The sequence below is a fragment of the Pygoscelis adeliae genome, unplaced genomic scaffold, assembly GCF_000699105.1.
Source record: "Pygoscelis adeliae isolate BGI_AS28 unplaced genomic scaffold, ASM69910v1 Scaffold31, whole genome shotgun sequence".
Classification (NCBI taxonomy): Eukaryota; Metazoa; Chordata; class Aves; order Sphenisciformes; family Spheniscidae; genus Pygoscelis; species Pygoscelis adeliae.
In genome coordinates, this window is record NW_008824233.1 from 3612079 (window position 1) to 3634761 (window position 22683).

General features: G+C 38.7%; 2 protein-coding genes across 2 annotated transcripts in view; one reads left to right on the top strand and one right to left on the bottom strand.

Annotated features, from left to right (window-relative positions):
- The window catches only part of NUDT6 (nudix (nucleoside diphosphate linked moiety X)-type motif 6), a 13564-nt gene extending 13387 nt beyond the window's left edge, over positions 1-177 (bottom strand). The window contains exon 1 of the mRNA XM_009334956.1: positions 102-177. Within this exon, the coding sequence (XP_009333231.1) occupies positions 102-177 (76 nt within the window). The remainder of the gene's footprint in view (positions 1-101) is intronic.
- Positions 178-355: 178 nt separating this feature from the next.
- Positions 356-22683, top strand: part of SPATA5 (spermatogenesis associated 5) — a 203242-nt gene continuing 180914 nt past the window's right edge. Inside the window, exons 1-8 of the mRNA XM_009334957.1 lie at positions 356-511; positions 1127-1284; positions 4485-4543; positions 5698-6333; positions 8541-8670; positions 9311-9370; positions 10237-10357; positions 11667-11922. Of these exons, the coding sequence (XP_009333232.1) occupies positions 356-511; positions 1127-1284; positions 4485-4543; positions 5698-6333; positions 8541-8670; positions 9311-9370; positions 10237-10357; positions 11667-11922 (1576 nt within the window). The remainder of the gene's footprint in view (positions 512-1126; positions 1285-4484; positions 4544-5697; positions 6334-8540; positions 8671-9310; positions 9371-10236; positions 10358-11666; positions 11923-22683) is intronic.

Consider the following 22683-nt stretch of genomic DNA (forward strand, 5'->3'; position numbering starts at 1 on the left):
CCCGTCCCCTCACGAAGACGGGCCCCGCGGGACCGGTGGGGGGGGTGGTCGGTCTCTCAGGCAAGGTCGACTGAGCCCCCGTGAAATTCGCTTTTTATTACGGTGTCGAAGAGTAATGACCGCCGCAGAAGGGTCCCTCTGGTAGCTAAAATCCAGCAAGCAGCAGCGTGTAACCATGGGTGTTTTCAGGCCTGTCAGAAACACTGCCCTGTTACAGCGCGGTTTCCCCCCAAGAGGGTCCCTGCTTTCCCCTCGCAGCTGGGTGCTGCCTCTCATGAGGGACTGGAAAGGTTTCGTTATTTGCACTGGTTGGAGAGAGTGAGAAATACTGAATTCATCTGATAGGTAGGAAAAAATGATGTATTTTTTTCTCCTGAAAATGTTAGGAGATGACAAAATTCCAAAAATGTTGCGAAGAGCCCTCGCCCAGCTGTCGCTGAGCAGCATGAAGTCTGCAAACGTATGCATAGGTCGTCCGGTCTTACTTACCTCTGCCGATGGGCGACAGGAGGTGAGACTCTTTCTTGTTCGTACAAGCGCTTTTCTTGTGCTTTCAGTGTGTTCCTGTTGTGTTCAGTAGGGACCAAAATGGAGCATGTATTGAGAAAGGAGCATGCATTGAGAAAGATGGTGAATGTGCTTTTCCATGTTTTCTACGCTGCAGTTACATCTGTATTCTCAGTACTTGAACAAATCCATGTGCTGCTGATTTTTTTTCAAGCAACGTGTAAGTTGTGTGTGGATATATGTATTGTATATTATATATGCACACACATGTATTTTATAAAAAAAAAAGTCCTTTACTCTTCTTTCTTCACTGATCTGTAGCATTTCCTAGTCAGCACAGCATATGCTTTTATGTCATCTGCAGAATGTGTGGAGTCCTGGTGGAATTTTTTTATCTCCTTCGTAGACAAAATATAACCCCTTCCTTCTTGAAAAGTGTCTTGGATCATATCTTAAGAACTGAGTGCTTAAGTATCTTACTCTGTGGCACCAGGTTTTAACCTAATCCTTCTTTGCCCTCAGCCCATGTTTTTCGTAACAAAACATTGCTTACTTTAACAGGAGATGGAGGGGGGTGCAAATCTCAAGTGACAGCTGTTTGCTTTGAAACTCTTCCTAGGTCTGTACTGCTTGGCCCACCACAGGCTTTCCAGGTGGGAAAATTGGGCTGAGTGAAACCACACAGAAAAACCTGAAAGTATATCCGGGTGATGCTGTCACTGTGCAGCCTGTGACTGGTGCAGTCATCCAGGCCGAGGAAGTCGATGTAAAGTTGAGGTACGCAACTTGTTATAACCTAGTGATGTACTGTGAGGTGTCTACTTTGCACTGCAGACTCTTACCTCTTAGAAGATGCTATTTTTCTCTCTTGCTTTGATGGAATTAGTACCCAGACAAAGTCAAATGTGCAGATGTTTGTAGGATTAAGACTAAAGTTTAGTGACTGATGGCTAACTGCTACCTCCTCTGTGGGCAGTGGAGTGGCTCAGCTGTTGTACAAAATCTCAGCTGAGGAGTGGTGCTGTTGTGGAGAACATAATGACACTAAGCTCATTAGTCTTAAGAGATTCTTTGTTTTACATTGTATTAATGGATAGTAATGATAGCCCAGCACCTCCTGAAGCAGAGGTCAAGCTGCCTGTGTTGCATTTGCATTAGGCAAGGGTGTATAACTGCATGATCAGGGCAGATTCTTTAAACTTGTAAAGGATGAGGATGATCTCTGCACGTAGAGTTGCTGTCAGGTTAGAAGGAGCCTGTGTTGCTGCTGTTGTCATTAGGAAGTGTACTGCAAACTGCTATCTGAGAAGCAGTTGTTGAAAAGTCCTGTTGTGGTTAAGAGAACTACTGGCTGACAGGATGGGGAGAGTGAAGTATTTTTTTTTTTTTTTTTACCACTTCCCTTCAAAACTTCACCTTTGTATATGTGTGGTTTTGTGCTCCGCTTTTATTTACTGGAATATTTTTTAGGATTGGAAACTCTCAGAGGTATGTTTTTGTTTTTTAATTGAAATTCACCCAAAAAAGGGAGCAAAGTGTGCAAATCACAGTGGTCTTGAAATCATGAATGCTTTGAGAAATTAGCAGTTTACTGATCTGCTGAATGTCTTCCTCTGTCATTCTCATGACAGTCCACAGAGTCAGCATTTGGGTTGATGCAGAATCTGATTATAGTTATTTCCTAAATAAAGCTATTTTACTGTTACTTTTGAAAGTGTCCCAACACTTTAATTTCTATAAATTATCTTCACTTCCCTGTCAAACGTCTGTTTTCAAACATGGCGTTGTCATTGTCCATTTTAAGGGGGAGATGCTGTTTTCCAGCATACTGACACTCAGAAATGTTGGTGAGGCAATCTTGCTTTTTGTCAGTAATATAACCAGTTTAGCTTTAATTATAGTTTTACTGGTTAGGTTGGCTGTGCGTTGTGTGCTGACTTCTTGGCGTCAGCTTGCTTTGCCCTCCATGCCTCACTTCTCACCAGCAAATGAAAAAAATTATATCTTTACGGCTTTTTGCTATGGCTAATTTAATCCTATAGGAAGTTTTATTATTATTACATACTGTTTGGTTATAGAGGTGGCTGAAAATACTCATTTCATTAAAAAACCAACCCCACATTACATTAAATAATTAAACCTAATCTATTTTTATTTCCCCATGTTAATATGCAGTGCATTCTTTCTCTAAAGCTGTGACTTTTACTGAAATATAAGCTAAGGATGAGGTCAGAGGAGTTGCATGTGACTTCTGAAATATTTATGATTACTGTAACTTTTTTGGAAACTGTTCCAAAGCCAGAGTTTTCCCTCTCAACCAGCCAAGAGTCAGGCTCCGAGGACTGTTATACATATGTGCCACCAGATTAAAAGTCGTATAAATGACTGTTTTTCTAGAATTACTCAAGGAGAGAAAACACGAAAACTGTAATTGGTCTGTTTTAAGCCTGTTAATTTACTACAAACCATAGTGCCATCCTATCACGTAAGAATATAAATTATTAAAAGAATAAATGGAAATCCCATTATTTGAGTACTGCCTAGGTTTCTAGACACGTTACAGGTGTGATTCATTCCCTGCAAATTAATACCTCTGGGGAGCTGCTTGCATGCATAATTTTGCTTTTTCTTCCAGTTAAAAAATCAATCCCCAACCTCAGACCCCAACAACGTAATTGAGTGTGTGTTTACTTGTCAGGAATGGCTATGATATGTTGAGAGCTCTCCTCTAAATTAGCATAATACCCCTCTTCCCCTCAAGTTTTCTTGATCAGTAAAATTGAGAAATGTTTTTTTATTTCTAGGTTTAGAGCTCCCCCCATTGATCATACTTTTATTTGCAGCAGCTGTAGCTGCTTTAAATGCCTTTGGTGCTGCTGCTGTTCAGCTCTTGGTGTAATGCTTTTCATCATACAGGTCTAAGTGCTTAGAAAGGTTGTGGACATTCATCTGCAAAATGGATGTAGCGAAACCTTTATTTTGTTGTGAAAACGGAAGGGCTAACGTGTGAGGCCCATACAGATTGGCCGAAGAGGGTAAATCCTAAGGAATTAAAAAAAGTGGTTTAATGGGCTTTAATAAAAGGTAAAGCTGCAAATTAAACAGGAAAAAGATTGTATGGATAAGCCATCACTGAAAAATGATTGAATCACCACAGCCTTATATGTTGCCGTGTATGTGAGCAGCAGGGAGAGTTCATGATGTCTGTGCTCTCAGTGCATTGTAAATGTGATGTAAAATGTTTTAATACGAACACCAGAGAAAGCCATTCACATAAGACACCTTTTATCTTTCATTTGCTTTGGGCTAAGAGCACACGTGTTCAGTCATGTGTTAAATCCCAGTGATGAGACAGTGTTTGAGAAAATGCTGCAGGCCTGGCCAGGGCTGGTGAGGGAAGTGGCTTAAGGCTTATCTGTTGAGTCACTTAAACTCGATTAAATAAAAGACTAGAAAATGCATCGAGGGGAAAACGTGTACTGTTTTGATAGCGGATGTGCAGTGCTTAAGACATGCACAATTTTTCAAGTGCTCAAGGTGCTAATTTAATCAATAAAAGATGTGTATGTGTGTTTGCAGGGCTGAAAGAGACCTACCTTATCTGTAATTTTTTCAATTCAGTAAATGTAGCAATGGCCCTTCTGCCTGGTAAGATGAGGAGCATGCATTCCATATTTGTAATCTTAAGAATTGATAAATACAACTTCTGATATTGTATGTTACAACATTTTGTATGGAAAAACTAACGCAAAATTAAATATGTACACTTCGTTTGTTACTATGTGTCTAATATCTTCAGAGTTAAGATGATATGATCTGAAGGCTGTAAAATGCTCATCCATCTTTTCTGTTTGTGGGATTAAATCTCAGACTGTAAAATAGGTGGTATTCATCATCCTCGTGCCTTAGTGGTGTGGACTCTTGGTTTTGAAGTAGTTACTGCTTGGAAAAAAAAATTTTTTTTCTTCCTACCACAGGGACAAAGATGCCACCATTAATGCTGAGGAAATGTCTGTCTGTCTACTGAGAAACCTAGGTATAAGTTTTGCTGCTTCTCTTTTGACTGTTTAATTTTTGTAGTAGATCATCAAGTTTTGAATAGAAAAGCAAAGAGTTTCTTCTTATGGTCTTAATCAAGGGCTTGTGGCAAAAGAGAGGACGTTATTATGCTCACACTTCTTTTAGGGATCTGTCTTCTTTGGGCTAAATAGTTTTGCCATGCTATAAGTATCTAATTTGCGTTAATCCTGGTTCCATTCCTTCTGTCCATTATATATATTGCTGGTTCAAGTTATGGTTGTTTAGCAGTCATTGCTGGCCTTCTGGCTGATACTGTGACACGCTTCAGAATTTACTTGCACTGTGAAGAAAAGTGCAATACTACGCATTAAAAACAAGATAAGGGATCAGTATTAACATGAAATCCCATACTCTGAATCTTTTTTTATGTTGGTGGTAAATAAGCAAAGTTGCTATTCATTGGGTGGTAGGTATGTGTAAGTAAGGCAAAAAAGCAAGGTAAGCTATTCAAGGTAGTGCTACGCAAAGCACTCGCTACAAATTGTTCTACTCGAAGGGAATCTTCTGGTTTAGGAATGAATAACAGTATCGCTACGCTAAGAAGCAGGAAACATGAACTGCGTTCCAAATTCGTGAGTTTGGCTGGAAATAATAAATCTTGTTTACATTTTTGCCTTTGTGTTTTTGTGCCTGTAGGGTGCATTCAGATCACATTTCCTAATCTTTCTCTGTCAACGCAAAGGCTAAAACCTTACCTTTTTTAGGCCAAGACTCTCAAAGAAGGTGGGCTAAACATGAAATATTGTGAACCTATACAGCACACAGCAAATGCAAAATTTTTACTTCTTACAATACTAATTCCATAATCTCCCTTTGTATGCCGTATGAAATTTAAAAAGTTCAAATTAATGATGAGTTTAGTATGAGAGATTACGTATGATACTGATGAATGTTTATCCAGTACAGTCTGCTTGTATACAAAAGGATCATTTAAATTACCTGAAATTACCTTGAAATTACCTAACTACCTTTTGTTATGTTAATTTATAGCACTCTTTAGGCTTCCTGACAAAGAATTATTCTGATACAAGAATATCTGAGTGTTATTGCTGCCAAAGTAGATTGAAATGTCTTCTTTTTTGTCTTTTTTTTTTTTTAATCTTCTCATAGATGGGAAAATAGTTTTACCAGGAAACCTCTTGGCTTTCACTTTCTATGGCAAACTTTGTAACATCGTGGTGATGAAAGTGAAAGGAACTGATGGAGCAGAGCTGATTGCCCAGGGCAGTGCCATTTCCAGTGATATGCCTGAGCCGGACCTTGAAAGATCTGATTTGGAGACGAGTACATTAGATTTGTCCTTACAGCTCAGCAAGATGGACATTGATGATAGTCCAGAGGTTGCACCTATGAGCACACCAAGCAAACCGATGGATCCGGGTTCACCAGTTACACCCAGTTCTGCTGTGGCAGCCAGTGGTCAGAACTCTGGTCAGGGAGATAAAACCTACAGCAAGGGAGATGGTGCAGACCTCACGGATGATTTGGAGTTGGCTGGGAAAGGAGGCAGTGAGGGACTCCCACCGACTGGCAAAACCGGAGCAATAAGCAATACAGATGCTTTTTATTTCATTTCTTCAAGAACTAGAATCAATTTTATTGAAACGAGGACCAACGTAGCGGAAGATGGTGATTGTGAATCCCGAGTCACCTATGATATGATAGGAGGTTTAAGCAGCCAGCTCAAAACTATTAGAGAAACAGTTGAACTGCCCTTGAAGCAAGCTGAACTGTTCAAGAGTTACGGTATGATGCCTAAGAGTTGGCTTTCTTCATTTGATACTAGTTTTTTTCTTTAACGTGACCTTTTTTTTTTTTTTTTTTTAAACCAAGTTATTCCAGGAATATGCACTGAATTTTATGTAACACTGTTCTGGTATACTTGTGCGTCCAAACAATATCAAACTGTTTTATAATTATACTGTATGGATACTGTGAAGATGTTACGATTAGCTTGTGTGAAAAATAATTCAGTAGGAAAGAAATATGTGTCTCTAAGAAAATTCAGGTATGCATAAGCAGAATTATAGCAGATAGGAAACACTTCTATACTTGGGCATTTGAATGTTTGTGTCATCATAAGATTTTAATTTGTTTTGGTAGAGTCAACTAATTATATTTTTTAAGTTGAGAAAAACTCAGTCAGATTAATTCTTCTGCTGTTTTTATCCCTGTGTGTTGTAGGGTTCCTGAAAAATTTTAAGGAAGTGTTTGAGGCTGTTTACTCAAACTGCTGAGTGTGTTTGGTATGGAATCGCAGGGTGGAAAAACTAACACGATTGCTATTGCTGTATATAAGGTTATATCTGACATATATATATATATGAACTTAGAGGATTTTTGTGACAAACTGTACTGTGTATTTATCACAAATGGATATGTACATAAAGCAGGCATGTCTGCTCACTGTACTTGTCTAGGTGTGCATCACTGTGAGACAGGGCTCTTACCTATAAATATTTCTTTAATATCATGTCTTCGAGGCTTTTTATTTCTCTGCCTTACCTCTTCCCACGTAGATGCTTTAGAGAGGAGGTGATTTCAGTGATCGTTGGGACAATTTCCATAAGACACAGGTGGCTCTTTCGGTGTGCACTGCTTGGGCGTGATCGGCAGGTGTCAGTGGCATGGTGTGAGGCATCGTCATCCGTGTGTGGTCCAGCTCAATTCGCTGACCTCGGCATCACCACATGGTTTTGTGTTAGCAGAAATTTTGCTTCAGCATCAGCCTTCTTCATACTTAGTCCCCAAAGTGCTTGATCAGATTCTCTACTAGTTACATGAGAGATGATGATGTTTCCTCACCAGTTACAAACCTTTAGTAACCATCCAAACGTTGAGAGTCCTTGTCTGCTCGTGGGGAGTGAGGCTGTCAGCTGAGGTGAGCCCTTTGGTTCCGCAGCTCTGTTTCTTGCCAGTACCAGAAACACCACATGAGGGAGCAGCACATGCTTTAATGGACTTAAACATGTCTGTAAAGACACTTTACTTCTATCCTCTGTCAGTTAGCAGATTTTTTTTTTTTTTTTTTTTTTGAGTATATTAGTTCCTAAGATCTGGGCTTTCTGTCCACACCAGCTGTATTATTCTGTGTCACCACTGGGATGTGACCTGTCCTTCAAGCAGGTCATTCCCTGTCTGGTATTGCAGTACCCAACCGATGTTTCTTCTTTGGTTGTGTTTCAGCAGTGTCTTTTGTGCCAGGGCCAGTCCTTTGTCAAACATTTGTCTCTTCTTTTGCTTTCTAATTTTTCACCTTCTGTTTTCGGCTTTGTGCCCATTTAATTTGGCTTTGCTGGTCTGAAGCTTTCTTTTTTTGGTTCTTTACCTGGGATCATAATATTACTTCATGCAGTTACCTGTCGTTTCTGTCCAGTTTTAACTGTGCACAGTAGTACCTTGCTCTAGTGTCCCTTATGTTCTGTGCCTGAATGTTTCTGTCTGTTTCGGCTCTTAACATTTGCCATTAAAGAGGCAAATTCATCTTTTTGATGTGTATTTTTTGTCTTTTTGTAAATATTCTTGAATCAAGCCTCACAGTATTTCTAAAATTTTTGGAGTATTGAAGTGATTTTCTGATGTTGGAAATTTGTAACAATGACACTGTAAGAATCATGAATAACTTAATAAGGTACATTCATGGATGTTAGGTACTTAGTCTAATAATTTTTTTGACTACTGAAAAATGTAACAATTTAAATAGTTGCTTTTTAAACAGAATCATTTGGACTTTACAAGTAAAAAATGTAGTTGTATGTCCCATATAAGAGTGGTCTTCCCACTGAAAGCCTCCAATTTTATCAAAATGGTATGTCTGTTAAAGAAGTTAATGCTGAGGTCAGGTTATAATCGGTAATAACTGGAACAGTGAAATGTGCAAGTGCAGGTTGTTCAGTCTGGCGTTTATCACAAATAACTTTCTTCTCTGTTTGTGTGCATGTGCTTGTTTAAAGGAATCCCTCCTCCTAGAGGAGTGCTATTATATGGCCCTCCAGGTACCGGGAAGACTATGATTGCCAAAGCCATTGCAAATGAGGTTGGCGCTCACGTTACCGTTATTAATGGTCCTGAAATAATAAGCAAGTAAGTCCACCCAATTTATTTTCATTAATTCTATAAATATATTAGCGCAAAATCTGTCCTGGCATCTATCCATTGTGGATAGATGTAGATGTAGAATTGGCTATGGGCTATCTACCCAAGAGAGTCAAAAACAAACGGGAAAGGGCTCTCAAGTAGGGCTTATGTTTCTTCTTGTAATAAAAGAGTTTTATTGGATTTGGCCAAGAAATTTGTGTAAGGCATGGACTAAATTAAAGAAGGGACTAAAACTGCATCTGCAGTTGCGTGTTAGTTAGTTCTGCAACAAGAAGAGTGACTTGTTAAAGCATATTTGAAATTAAGATGCACAGATTAATGTCTCCAGGGAACTAATTTTTTTTTTGTTCTTTAAAAATATAGATAAAATTGTTTCTAACACAGAAGAGAGAAACTTTTCCCTTCAATCTTTTTTTCTAGTTACAAGATGGTTATATCTTTGTCTGTGCCGCATTTTACCTTTATTTCTTGTCCCTGTGGAAATAAAGATTATTGTATATTTGCATATACTTCGGGACTTTGAAAGGGTGCACTATGGCTTTTTGGAACACGTGAGCAGTGATTTTCCAAGTTGCCTGGAAAAGACCGAAAAATGTTTTTTATTAAAATATTTTAATTATTACAGGTTTTATGGGGAGTCTGAATCAAGATTACGTCAGATATTTGCTGAAGCTTCTCTGCGGTATGTTCTTTTGGATAATTTTATTCGCGCTCACTTATTTGCGGTATTGGTTCCAGCGTTAATGTTCTTAAAAGAAAAACATTTGCAAGAATCTTTGAATTGTAATTTTTTCCTGCAGTGGTTTTTAAAAGGAAATAAATTTATTTATATAGAGCTTAGCTAGAAGGAAAGCAGTGAAATTCTAGTATGCCTATTAAATACTTTTGGACACTACCCTTTTTAAGGGACTGTAACAGATGGTGCCAAATCGCTCGATCTATATCGTTAGTGTATTGTACGCTTATTTCAACAGATGGAAGCATGAGCCAGCATTTCACCTGGATCCAAATTTTTTCTGTCTGCTTTTATCTTTGGAGACCACTGTAGTACTGTGCTGAGACAAGGAAGCCAGCTCTAAATAAGCTAGTGTTGGTACTGGATATATCATGCTTCTGGATTAGGGTGGCATTCTGCCCAAATTTATTAGACCTCGTTAAGGCAGGCTTCCAGGTGATTGGTGTTCATAATACATTAGCAAAAGACTATCGCATACTGTATTTGTAGAAGTGGCAAATAAAATGTTGCCTTTTTACTCATGTAATCGGTATATTTAGTGTTGAGTCTTTGGGAGAGAGTCTAGAAAAGTAGATTGGTAGGTCATCTTAAAGGTATTAGTTATCTAATATATTAGTCATTTTAGTTATCTCTTTTGAGTAACACCATATTCAGGGTTGAAACTTTCAGTTGCCTAAAGGAGTGGGATGCTTGTTAATTTTTGTAGGAACTGGGCATTTTCCATAAACAGCTTTGCACTTCTCTGCCTTGGTGTTTTAAATTTTCCTTAACACCTTAACTTTTTTTTTCCTTTTTTTTTTTGCCCCCCCAGTTGCCCCTTCCATTATATTTATAGATGAGTTGGATGCACTTTGTCCAAAGAGAGAAGGGGCTCAGAATGAAGTTGAAAAGAGAGTTGTTGCTTCATTGCTGACATTAATGGATGGCATTGGCTCAGTAAGTAGACTGTATTGAGACAATTAACGTGTATGGGGACTAGCTGAACAAAATAATTTTGCTTCTATAATGCAGCCAATTTTAGATGTGTCATTTGGGGGAAAAGAAAATAGGCTTAGGTGAGACTTCATATAGTAATCTAATGCTTTATTGGATGTTAAGCAGAAGACATAGGAGGGGAATGTCTCCTGATAACTGTGAGATGAAAAGAAAGTAAGTTTTCTTCCATTCACTGTCTTTCCTCTGCCTTTTCCCGCTCTCGTAGTTTTGGAGATAAAACTGAAATTCTAGTGATAGCCCATCATTGAACTAAGCCAGGTATTTTTAATTGCTCTGAAATCAAAGTCATCAAAATGCTTCTGGCGATGTGTAGGCTGCATTATTAAAGGCAACAACAGCTATTTCAAGATTGCCATAGTAATATTTAGGACATAAACAAAAGCCCACTGAAGAAACAGTAGATTTAATTGACTTGAGTACATTATGGATTAAGCCGATAAAGTTTGCCAATCTCTCATCTATTATTTTATGACTATTAGCAGGAAAGATGAAAGAAATCTGTCCACAGTATGAAAATGATTTCTGCTGTTTATGTAATCTGCAAGTTTCTAATTTCTGCATGGTAGTTTGAGTTGCCCAGTCTGGAGTTGTTGACAGGCAGAACGTATTTTCTGATGGCAAAAGCTGATGGATATTCTTCCTGGAGAAAGTGCTTTGTTCACAAAAAGAGAATGGCACTGCAAGAGACCTCCTAGCTGATTTTGCCGCACTGTAAAAGTGAAAAAGCGGAGCTTGAGGAAATTGGTTAGGAGTTTTGACCTTGCTTTTCCTACTGAACCTACAGGAAGCTTTATAACCTCCTGTCTCTGCCGCTTTTGATACCTTAAATGATGTGTTTCCCAACCTTGTTTATTCAAGGTCTGCTGATACCTTTTTGTTCTTGTGCCAGCGCTGCCTTTTAGCTTAAACACTTATTTTTCTTGGTGCTTACTTTCCTGATATAGGAAAGCAGGTTCTTGGGGATTAAAGTGGGAGACACTGGGATGAGGGCATCTTGGAGTCAAGTTTCTCTTGTATTATCTGTATGTGCGTGCAGCCTATAGTATTGCTAAATTGCAATTAGGGATAGGTTGGATGTGATCAGTTGTGGGGTATGTATTCTGAAAAGTTTGCTTTGTTCCTTTAGAGCTAGCATCAGGATTTTAGTGTGTGTAATAGTTGGGAAAAGTAACCAAGGAGTATGTTTATAAGCTGCGTGACATTTAATTGTATTTTAAAAATAATACTTCGCGTTGTTTGATGCCTTCAGGAAGGCAGTGAAGGGCAGCTCTTGGTACTTGGGGCCACTAATCGTCCTCATGCACTGGATGCAGCACTGCGCAGACCTGGGCGTTTTGATAAAGAAATAGAAATTGGAATTCCTAATGCCCAAGACCGTCTGGACATACTCCAAAAGCTTCTCAAGAAAGTTCCCCATTCGCTCACAGCAGCGGAGTTGGCGCAACTGGCTGATAGTGCACATGGTTATGTGGGTGCAGACTTAGCAGCCTTGTGCAAGGAAGCAGGTAAGACTTTGTGTATCTTATTTAGGATCTTACTTTATTGTTAGTCTCTTTATTTTGTTTAAAAAAATAAAAATCCACAGTCTGTACTAATAGGTTTTAAAAAAATGAGATTTTAATTAATTTTTGTGTCAAAGAAAACATAGCCAAGCATGGAATGTAAGGAACACCAGTCTGCTCCTGGGCAGATCAGAAAAACTCCTTGAGTATTAATAGATTTTAAAATCAAACGTTAAGATTAATAACACTGGGGAATCCCCTGTGCCATTTCTAGCATATTAGGTAGCTAGCTGTCTCTCAGTAAACCAATGGTTTAGTGAGTTAACTGACATATCCCTAAGAGTTTTTCCATTCTAGAGCCTACCGCTTCCATACAAAAATCCCAAGTCACTCGGGCTAGACAGCTTGTCCTGCAGGTCCTTGTTCCCAGGATGTTGAGACTGTGGGCCTGAGTGGTGTTTACTGTGGCTCCCTACTGTATTTTGGGCCTGTATTTCATTTGCCTGCAGATGAGGAGCTTGTGGCAGGGGCTAGGGGACTGTATGCACCTGGGTTGGGTTGTGCAGTGGAGCCGGGAGAGCTGGAGAGTGTGCCCCGAGCTGGGGGCTGGAAAGCGTCCCTTGGCCTCCGGTACAGGCATAGCCCTGGAGAATTATCCACGCATCATGCAGCCAGGGTTCAGTATGTTCCAGGGAATACTTAAACACGAGTTCACTTCTGTTTTCGTTGGATGAAATATTAAAAGTACGCTCTATCAATTCTTACATTTTGCTAGAATGGGTCTACGTGGTTTAAGTGTTGGACCTTAAATCTACCCATGAGCAGCCTTTTAAAACAGTCTAGTCAAAATATGACTCTTCAGCTCTGCTTACGCATATTTGCTCCCTTGTAGTTCGCAAATACATGTTTGCTGTATGTGCTGGTTACTTTTATTTCCTTTGGCACTGGGACAGCTTCCTCTGGCAGTGGCACAGTGCACGGTTAATTCTTGCATCAGAATTAACTATGAAGATGACAGAAGTTTTATTAGGGGTGATGGCACCTGGAACAGTAAGGTTTTTACTTGCCAGTTTCTAGCATTTTTAAGGGATAGTTCTCAAATATGAATTTGTGGACTTTTGTATGGATCAAGAAGAAAATATGTACGGACACAGACTATTCTTTTTATAGCGCTCGTCTGTTGGCTTTGGTTGTGTTTTAAGCTCTGTTTTAAGTTAGCAAACATTCTTTTTAAAACAAATATATATAAACAACAACAACAAAAGATAAACTCCCTTTTTATTTTTCTTCCTCTGTGTTTTTGGAAGCCTGTCAGTCTGCCTGTGTCATAGTCCTCACATAGTAAATACTTAACTAATGTAATCTAAAATTTTCAGTGAAAAGTGTTGTGGTTTCAATTCCAAACATGACCCAGCCTAGGCTTTACTTGTGCATGCGCACATCGATTCTGGACGCTTCATAATCCAGCTGCCAATAGGCGATATTTACCCACTTCACGAGGGCCTTTTCTAAAATAAATTTTGAATGTTGTGCAAATTGAACATTACGTGCTATGTAGATCCAAAACTTCTGGCATCTACCTGCGACTGAGTGTGGGACGCGCTGTTATCTGGGAACTTTGCATCCAAAGCCAGTGCTGGCAATGGGGGAAGGAGGATGTCTCCTTTCTATGGATCTTCTTTTCCTGAAGTTTGAATCCATGTTGTTAAATTTCCATGCCTTTTGTTAACTTGGAGTGACCTCTGCTGGGGAGAATATGGTCCAGCGCCTTTAACTCTTTGCTGCCCACATGTATTTTTCCTTTTCAGAGAGTTGCAGAAGCAATTAGGTCAAAGTATTACATAAACTGAATTGAAGCTGCTCGTGGTAAAGGAATGTTCTTGGTCGGATTCTTTTTTTCTGATTACGCTCTTGATATCTATTTTTTTATATTAAATTTTCAACACCTTGTAAAACATTACTGCTTTCACTGGAGTTAAACATAGAAAAGACTGGCTTTTATGAGGTAATATTTCTCCTCGGCAGAGCAAGGTTATTCCATATGGCAAATTTTCCAGTGTTTTGTCTAGTCTTGTTTGTTGTTCCAAGCAATGGGCTTCTATTGCTTCACTTAAGAAACTGTGCCATGGGCCAAGATAGCTTGCTGTCCAGGAATGCTCTCTGATATTCAGCCTAAGTTTTCCTTGTTTAGTTTTATCCCATTATTTCTATTTACATCCTTGTATAACACATTCACTCTCCCTCCTTAGTGTTTACACCCTTCAGATATCTCTAGGCTGTTCTCATGTCCCCTACCTCCTCATTCATTACTGAGCCAAGCTATAAATATTTAGCTCTTTTAATCTTTCCTCATAAATAAGTCCTTCCTGCCTTCTGAGAAATTATGTTGATTTTCTCTGAACGCCCTCCAGTTTGTCAATAACCTTTTGGTAATGTAGGGCTCAGAATTGAACGTAATATTTCAAATATACTACAACATAAAACATGTTATAAACATATAGTTAAGACTGCTGGTGCGCATTTCTGAATAACCAAAATGCTTAATGCTCAGACAATATCTGGGTTAAGAGTTCTTTCACAAATTTTAAGGTTAGTTGTGCCACTTTCACATGTGATGTGTGTGTGTAAGTACAGGTGAAACATGGAAACTAATCTAGAAGCAGGAATTCTGAACTCAGAAATACATGTTCAGTTTTTGGTACAACATTATTGTTGCTTGCTAGTCATATTGCTGTGGTGGTCTTCTGGAGACTCTTTGAGTCCTGGTTACCCCATTTATATCTTTAGGTACTTCATTTGTGGCTGGAAAGCCTGAAAGTTTACAAGCTAAATATGTTTATATTCTTAATATGAAGTTTAGATCATTTCCAAGGGACTCATCCTTCCTTATCTTTATACTTCAACTCTGTTTTTTTAACAAACACATGTATAATATTGTGTATATACTGCTTATATAAACCAAGGGTGTAGTAATCAATGTAACACGGTAAAGGTAGTAATTGTAGGGCTATGATAGGCAAACCTTTCACTTTTGCATCTATAGTTAGGTTTCCTAATATACTTTATTATATAAAGCTTTGATGTTTGTCTTCTATATAATTCTGAAGAACGTGTTAATGAAAAGTAAACAGGTATTGTAGAGTTAAACATATTGCAACTGGTTTCTTGGCAGAAGTTGTTTGTTCTCTGGTGCAAGAATTGCTTAGTGGTACTTCTGGGGTCAGACAGGCAAGTTTTCTATTCTATTCAGCAACTCTGTGCATTTTCATGCAAGTCATTAGGACGTTGTAGGAGCCTTTAATGTTCAGCTTGCGCTGAATGTTTCTAGGCCCCTGTGTATATGGCGTGTACAGAATTGTGGTGTGGTGTATGCTGGAATGGGCAAGGAGAAGAAAGGTGGACAAGAAACATGGAGAATCTGTGTGTCCAGAGCAGTGTGCTCTGGACTTTCCCAAACAGGGTATTATGACCAAACATTTGTGAAATATTTATATATAGATGGCTATAATAATCAGTTAAGAGTGGTTTTATTTGATCTGCTAAATTTTTAAGATATTAGTGTGTTTTTCTTCCAATACTTTCTTTTCCTCTACTAAAGATACAGTTCTAGCTTCTCACAAAATAAAACCACAAAGTTTTGTGACTTTATAGGAAAAATGCTAGGTACCATGAAGCTTGCAGTATTGTTGCAAGAGTTGACAACAGGGTGACAGGCATCAGCTCTGTATGTGTATCTATCTCAGCCTTAATTGTTGTGCAGAGTACTTGTATCCCCCCTTGCATGTTGAGCAAGCGGTATTTGTCTGTTTTACAAGTAACTATGGTCGTTCCAGCAAAATTGAAAGTAGAACTGGTATTTCTAACATGGCAAGTATCACTAGCTTAGATGCAATGCTTTCAGAATGTGTACCTCATCTCTGTTCGAGGTTACATTATCTGTAGTGACTACATTGGAGAAATTGGGATTTGGTGTGATTCTCTTCTGCCTAGCAATATGCTTGTGATTTCCCCAATTAACTGCATGCTTTCGTTTAGGTTAACAGCATAGTATGGAAAACCTGCAAATACCTTGATGGGCACTGGACCACATCCTGTGGACATCAGCTTGCAACAGGCTCCTCGTGGTAGACCCTTGAGGACTTGAGTACCCTCTGAGGGATTCATACGCACAGAATTCTTGACAAGAAAAGGGCTTAGTTATGTGTGCAGCTGAGAAAGTCATATTCTTAAGACTGGGAGAGGTCTACTGTGTCCTAAATTATTTAGTAGACTACCTTTTAGTGTGAACAGCTGCCTTCTGAATTGTTTTATCTCAAGCAGAGGCAGTGTCTAGAAGATAGACTCTGCCATATCCTTGCATATAATGTCAGTGTTTGTATGCCCCTGAGATCTTGTTGCTTCTGCTTTAATTAATTGGCCACATGGTCTTTTATTAATTACCTAAAAAGTTATAATGGTTTTAATTTAACAACAAAGATAAGCACTGCGCTTTTTTTTTTTTTTTTTTTTTTTTTGAAAAACATATGAAATGTTAATTATGTAGCAGGGACATGAATGGTATAAACTGTACTGAATGTTAGAAGATGCTTAGCAACAAAGGTTTCCAAATATAGCAATTTATTATAAACTTATCCTTCTATGGCTGCCTGTAGCATTTCAAGAGGGTGAATATAAATATAGCTTGATTTCTTCAAGAATATTGTTTACAGAGAAAGGAAGTATTTGCTTTGTAACTCTTAGAATTTATCTTGAACATCCTTGTTCATTACACATAATTTCAGTGTGCTGATATAAAACACTTGGACTGTGATAAGATAGCATCATGAGGAGAGGAAGAACAAATGTCTTTGTTTAAATAGTGGTCTCTCTTGCAATAACATCTGTTTGGTTCCAGTGAGGATGCTGCATTGCAACCACTGAAACTTGGAGACTTCTGTGAAAGAAGCACTAATCACTTTGTTTTGCCTCAAAGTTTTTTTAAATTGCCTGATTGTAATACAGTTAAAGGTATCGCCTTGCTTAGCCTTTAGGATTATAACGGTTCACTGGCTTGAGCTTGTTACAGAAATAAGAAATTGAGCTACATCTTTGACCAGTATGAATCAGCATTACTCTGCTGAATCTGTGAAGCTACTTGCATAGACATGTGATATGGTCTGTCGTCTTCTGTTCATAATTTTAAGAGTCTTGTTGTTTGGAGATCTTATTGTCTATGGTATTCATTTGGCCCTTTTATTACCCCTGCGTTCTGATGCATAATACAGCTAGGATGGAGAGTCCTTACACTGTTTAATCGATAGCTCTGTATATTGATTATATGTAGATATTAGATCTGTAAAATTATAAGTTATTTAGGGGGATACTGTACTTGGCTTTTGTTGGAGCTGAGAAACTTTCTGCTATATCTTTTACGACCCAAAAAAGAGTTTCTGCAATCCACTTGCATTAAAAAGAAAAATAAAAAAAATTAGGCGATTGAAGGGCTGGCTCCTAGGTTTTTTGTTTTTCCCTGTAATTGATGGGGAAGTAAATTCCCCTGAAACCCAGGAATGTTTCTTCGTTAGATCTATATGGTTTGTGGGGTTTTTTTTCCCCTTCAGCTTCTGCAGTTTTGGTAGCCTGGCCACCTGCAGGAAACGTGAGCCGTTTGGGCTAATGTGATCTAATGTGATTAACAGTGAGTCTCTGTGCGCCCTGAGGACCAGCCTCTGACTGGTCTTTCAATTAGACAAATGCTGCGTTCAATATGGGGCTTCTCAGCCTTGTATCTCAAGTCCGAGCTCTTCATTTCAGCTCAGTCACGGTCTTGATGAAACATCCTAGTGTTAGGGCATCAAGAATATCTATCCTTTCTTTAAGCCATAAAGGTTCAGTCTGAACCTTTCCCAACACGATTTGGACCTGAGTTCTGCTGGGGGTGTACAACAAATGTAAATATTTTTCTTGGATTGTAATCCTAAGTGTAGGAATGTGGGCTGAGACACTGTTGAAAGTGTAGATTTTGACAAAGGCAGTTGATGACCAAGGCAATGGGATTGTTTGCTTTGCAGGGTGTTTTTTGGTTTATTTTCAAATTAACTGATTGCAGTTACAGATTTTAAAGGGAAAGCACTGCTTGACATGCTATAGTTATTTTATTCCCTTATGGAAAGTGACTGAAAATACCATGTCTATGTTGTTACTTTTTTTTTTTTTTTTTTGTAGCATGGAAAAAGATTGAAACTATGCTGTTGCAAACAATCTGCTATTGCATTCTCTAACTGAATACTGGTTCCCATGGGACATTCAAAATGAGGTGGGAAAGACCGCTTGCCTTTTTATGAAAAGGTCATGTAGAAAATGTGGGGTTTTTTTGGGAAGATTAATAACATGTATAGTCAGATGGTCAATACCAAAAAAATGTATTCTTATGAAATTGAGACATTTTTGCAGAAATGGCAGAACACTGGATTTTGAAATGCACTGAAAAGTCCAGACACAATACAGAAGTAAAGCTACAAATTAATTTTTGGACTGGAACAATTGAGTTTTCTGACACTGTGTTCCATCATGCTAATTTATGGTGTAAGAAGACCAAGAAAATCCAATCCCCATCTTCAGTGTTCGTGACTTTTAAGTTAGTGCTGTGTTCTGTAATTTTAAAGTTGGGTCCTTTAATGCAGAAGCTGTTTTTAAACCAAAGCAATTGACCTAGTTTGCTGTCTTAACAGGTTATGAACAAATGCGTCCTTGCTTGCACGCACGCATAACAAAGCAATGTGGCTTTTTTGGACTCCGACTGTAACATATGGTTTTTGATTGTTTCTTCGAGCACTAACTCAGAATGATGGCTTTCGTGCAGAAGTGGCTACATCTGGATGCTGCTGAGCAGCTTGAAGGAACATGCTTGAGACTGGGTGGAGTGTGTTGACCTTACTCTTGTCTGTGGGATCCCTTGCCCTCTTTCTTGGGATTTCCTCCCCTCAACGTCTTGTGGGGCAAAGACAAGTCAGAATTGGTTTTAGAATTGCTGTCTTAGACATTTAAAATAGTTCAACTACTTTCCTAAGATTCCACAAAAATTGTGTTATTTTAGCTGTGTAGGCTTAGATTCTCACCCTTTTACTTTGGTTCAGTGTCATTCTGATGTGATAGCAAAATTTCTGAATCTTCTTTTTCCCTGTGTCTTTGCATACGCTGAGTGCACAGATGTTTCCTTAGTGTGACCGCCTTTGTATCGAGAGAGAAAAAGTCTTGCACTGTTTGCCTCTCTAAAGAGATGCTGGTGCGTGTTATGTTGCTTTTTGTAGCTATTTTTTCTTATATAAAATCTTTGGCCTTTTTTTTTTCCACTTTGTAATGGTACTTGATTTTTGTTTTTGTATGGAGAACGTTGCACTTACTGCAGTCAGGGCATGTGAACTTTTGGTTTTCATCATAACTAATTTTAAGTGTGTTTTTATCTGAAACTGGCTTGCAGTTAATTGGATGATGGGATTGCTGACTTCATATACACAGTTGTGGGTTGAGTAGTTAATAATCTGTTTAAAGCACATCCCATTCTGTCTGCTGATATTCTTTGTTTCCTGCTTATATAAATATTTTCGGAAGAGTTGATCAATAACCGTCCTTAATATTTTAAATTAACCTTCATGGCAGATAGGCACTGTGTTCTTGCTTCTGCAGCTTGAGCAGTACAGAAGAAATGATATTATTCATGTGTGGCAATGGATATAGAAATTTCTGCGTTTGAATGGGTTGGAGGGTCAGCCCCAAAACAAGTTGTTTGGTTTGAAGGGTGAGGGGGTGCAGGACACCAGAGTAGCCCGCGTTGCTGCAGCCGTACCTGTGCAGACCGGTGGGCTGTGGAACGGCAGTCAGAACGTCATTACTCAGCTTGCAGATCCTGAAAATTTAGCATTATGTCATTTTGCTTAAGAACAGAATAAATTTAGGGCAGATAGTGTCTTGGGCTGGGTCGTTGGCCAAGCTGTGGTGGGAACAGACAGTTCTGTGTGGTCCCTGTTTAGTTTCTGGACCTGGGAATCAACACAATGTTGGTAACCCAGCCCTAAGTCACATTGACAGGAGTGGTGTGCTAGTCGCTATTCTGCTTATCGGGTTTTGCGTCCCTCAGGGGCTTCAGCTCCCTGGATGCAAAGCTGGATGAGAGCCGTGTGCCAGGCAATGTTATTCCTGCAGCAACAGAAGAAATCCTCAGCTGTCGGTATAGCACCTTTGAATGAATGAAAGTGATTTAACCTAGGCTAAACTGATTTTTGAAGACACTCTGCAGTTTGCTATCTTTTAAGTTATTCTATAGGTTTGGGGTTTTTTCTACAATGATCCGAGCTACTTGCTCTCCTGTGTTAACTTTAAAGGTTTTGCACATCTAAGAACTGAAGACAACTTCCTGACCTTTAATCTCTGAGAAGGGTTTCGCAAATCTGTGGACTTTCTTCTTGGTAATACAACATGCAGTACACAGAGTCATTCATCTTAACTGGCATTTTGCTAACTGAAAGGTATTCTGCAGACTTACACGCTTCCTTCTTCCTCTCCCATCATGTCTTTTCTAATTTTCCACCTCCTGCCAGCAGAAATAGGATAACCATGCTCACTGTTACTGCTTGACCAGCACTGCGGTGTTTTAGAGTTCATGTTCACTGCAGCCCTCCAGTAACCTGGCATTAAATTATCGCAGGTGATTCAGACTTGGCTCCTTGTGATGCAGAAAATTACTCTATTTCCTGGTTCTGGAGCAGGCTCCAGTTATGAATTGGAATTATATATTTGGACTAAACCTATTTTTTTCTCCAAGATACAAGCATACTTTTTGGGAAATTACTTGTTTGAAAGGTGTATTACATTTTAAGAAGCCTTTAGTAACTTTTTTTAATTTTGGAAAGGCAATCGTTTTTCATTTTGTTCTCTGTTCTGTTTTTTCATGATGTGTCTGATACTCACTTATGCCACTTTGTCTTGTTTTAGGCAGAATTTCATTTGACACAGTTGTGTTTCTAGATTCAGATATCTTTTGAATTTTGGATAACGCTTCTCTCCTTAGTTCTCTTCAAATTTTGTTTAATCAGTTGGCTTGCTCTTACATTCTTTGAGTGACCATAATATGGGAACATCTGGAGCTCAAGTACAGTGTCATCTCTGTGAAGCAATTGGTATGCATTTTTTTTCCTTTCAGCTTTTGTGCTGAGTCTGGTTTCACACGTAACTTGAACAGCAATGGTAATAGACTCTGTTTCAAATACATTTGAGGCGCAATTCTTTCCGTACTAAAAATCTGTAGGAGTTTTGTTCCCCTCATAGTACATAGGGAAGGGCTGTTACGATTCATTTCACTCCATCTTGCTCTGCTGGCTTTAGAAAGATCCAGACGAACCCGTTCAGAGTAGATTTTTATCTTCAGGTTGCAAAGTTGCACGCTTTCTCAGTATCCGAGTAAAAAATGATGTTTTCCATAGCTGTGCTTTTTTCTGAATAAGCTAGCATCAGCTATACTTCAGACAAGCTATTTGTGTAGAAATGGTACTATAGGAGAAAAGTTCAATGTTTTCTGACTCCCTCTCAGGCTCCAGGTAAAATGTTTTCCTGGAATATATAATGGCAAACTTAGGATCTGAAAGCAGTCTTAGTTCTTTCGTTTAACTGATAAAAGATCCTCTGATGAAGCGTAGCTTAATTTGTATGTCTGTTTTAGTTCTTCAGGAGTAAAATCAGTTAGCAGTAGGCATTTGTGTGTAGAATGAATAGCTACTATTGGTGGACAGAGTTTAAATATTTTCGGGCAAAGTTTTCATCGGTCTCCTGACTTGAACTTTTAGCTATATTCTGACTTGACAACATTCCTAATTACAATTAGACTGGCATTTAGCCACCAACTATTGCTTCTTGTCTTCCTGCTCTTGCTTGCTATTCTGGTGGTCCTTATTTTTCTTCTAACACGTGTATGACTAACCTTAGCTTAGGTACATTTACATACGAGAGCAGGCTAAAAACAGGCAGTCTGGTATTCCTTATTTCCCTCCGTTGTCATTGTCTTAGCATAAATGATGTGTGTGTACCTGATCTGTGAATAAACTGTTTCCTGCATGAAAGAATTTTTGAAAATACAGTTCCTCTTTCCTTCCTTTCCCTCCCCTGTCATACCTCTCAGCAACTTTTAGTCAGCTCCATAGACATGTTCCAGCAAATGCTCTTCACGAAGGACTATAAATCGCGTACATAATCCCTACAGTAGATTAGTGCTCAGGTTAGCCGAGTGAATTTGCAATGTTATGGTTACAAGGGATTTAAGGGCATTATCCTTCCTGTGCAAACAGTATATGAAAGTTCTTCAGGGATTTTCCCATATAGTGCTGGCAGCTAAAGACAGATTGCAGAATATGGTTTCAAGAGCAAAAGTAAGGGTTTCTGCTTCCTGACAATTTTTCTAAATAGGCATGCGTTTTATATACAGATTAAATAAAAAAGAAATAAGTTTAAAAGTATATTTATAGGAGTCTGGTCCATGGATATTTTTTTATTCCTTGGTAAATTTATTGGTGTGTTTGATTCCATACTTACGTACATTGGGAAAAAATAAAAGATAAAATCAACCAAACCAACCAACCAGACAAAAAAACCAACCAAGCAAAACACACCAAAACCCCCTCCAAATTGTAGAAGTTTCTTAGGATGCAAATGGGAGAGCACATCTGAATTTTTCATGTATTGTGAATGGTGGTTCCTGTCCCCAGGCTAGAGGAAAGCTTGCTAGTGGTCTGCAGT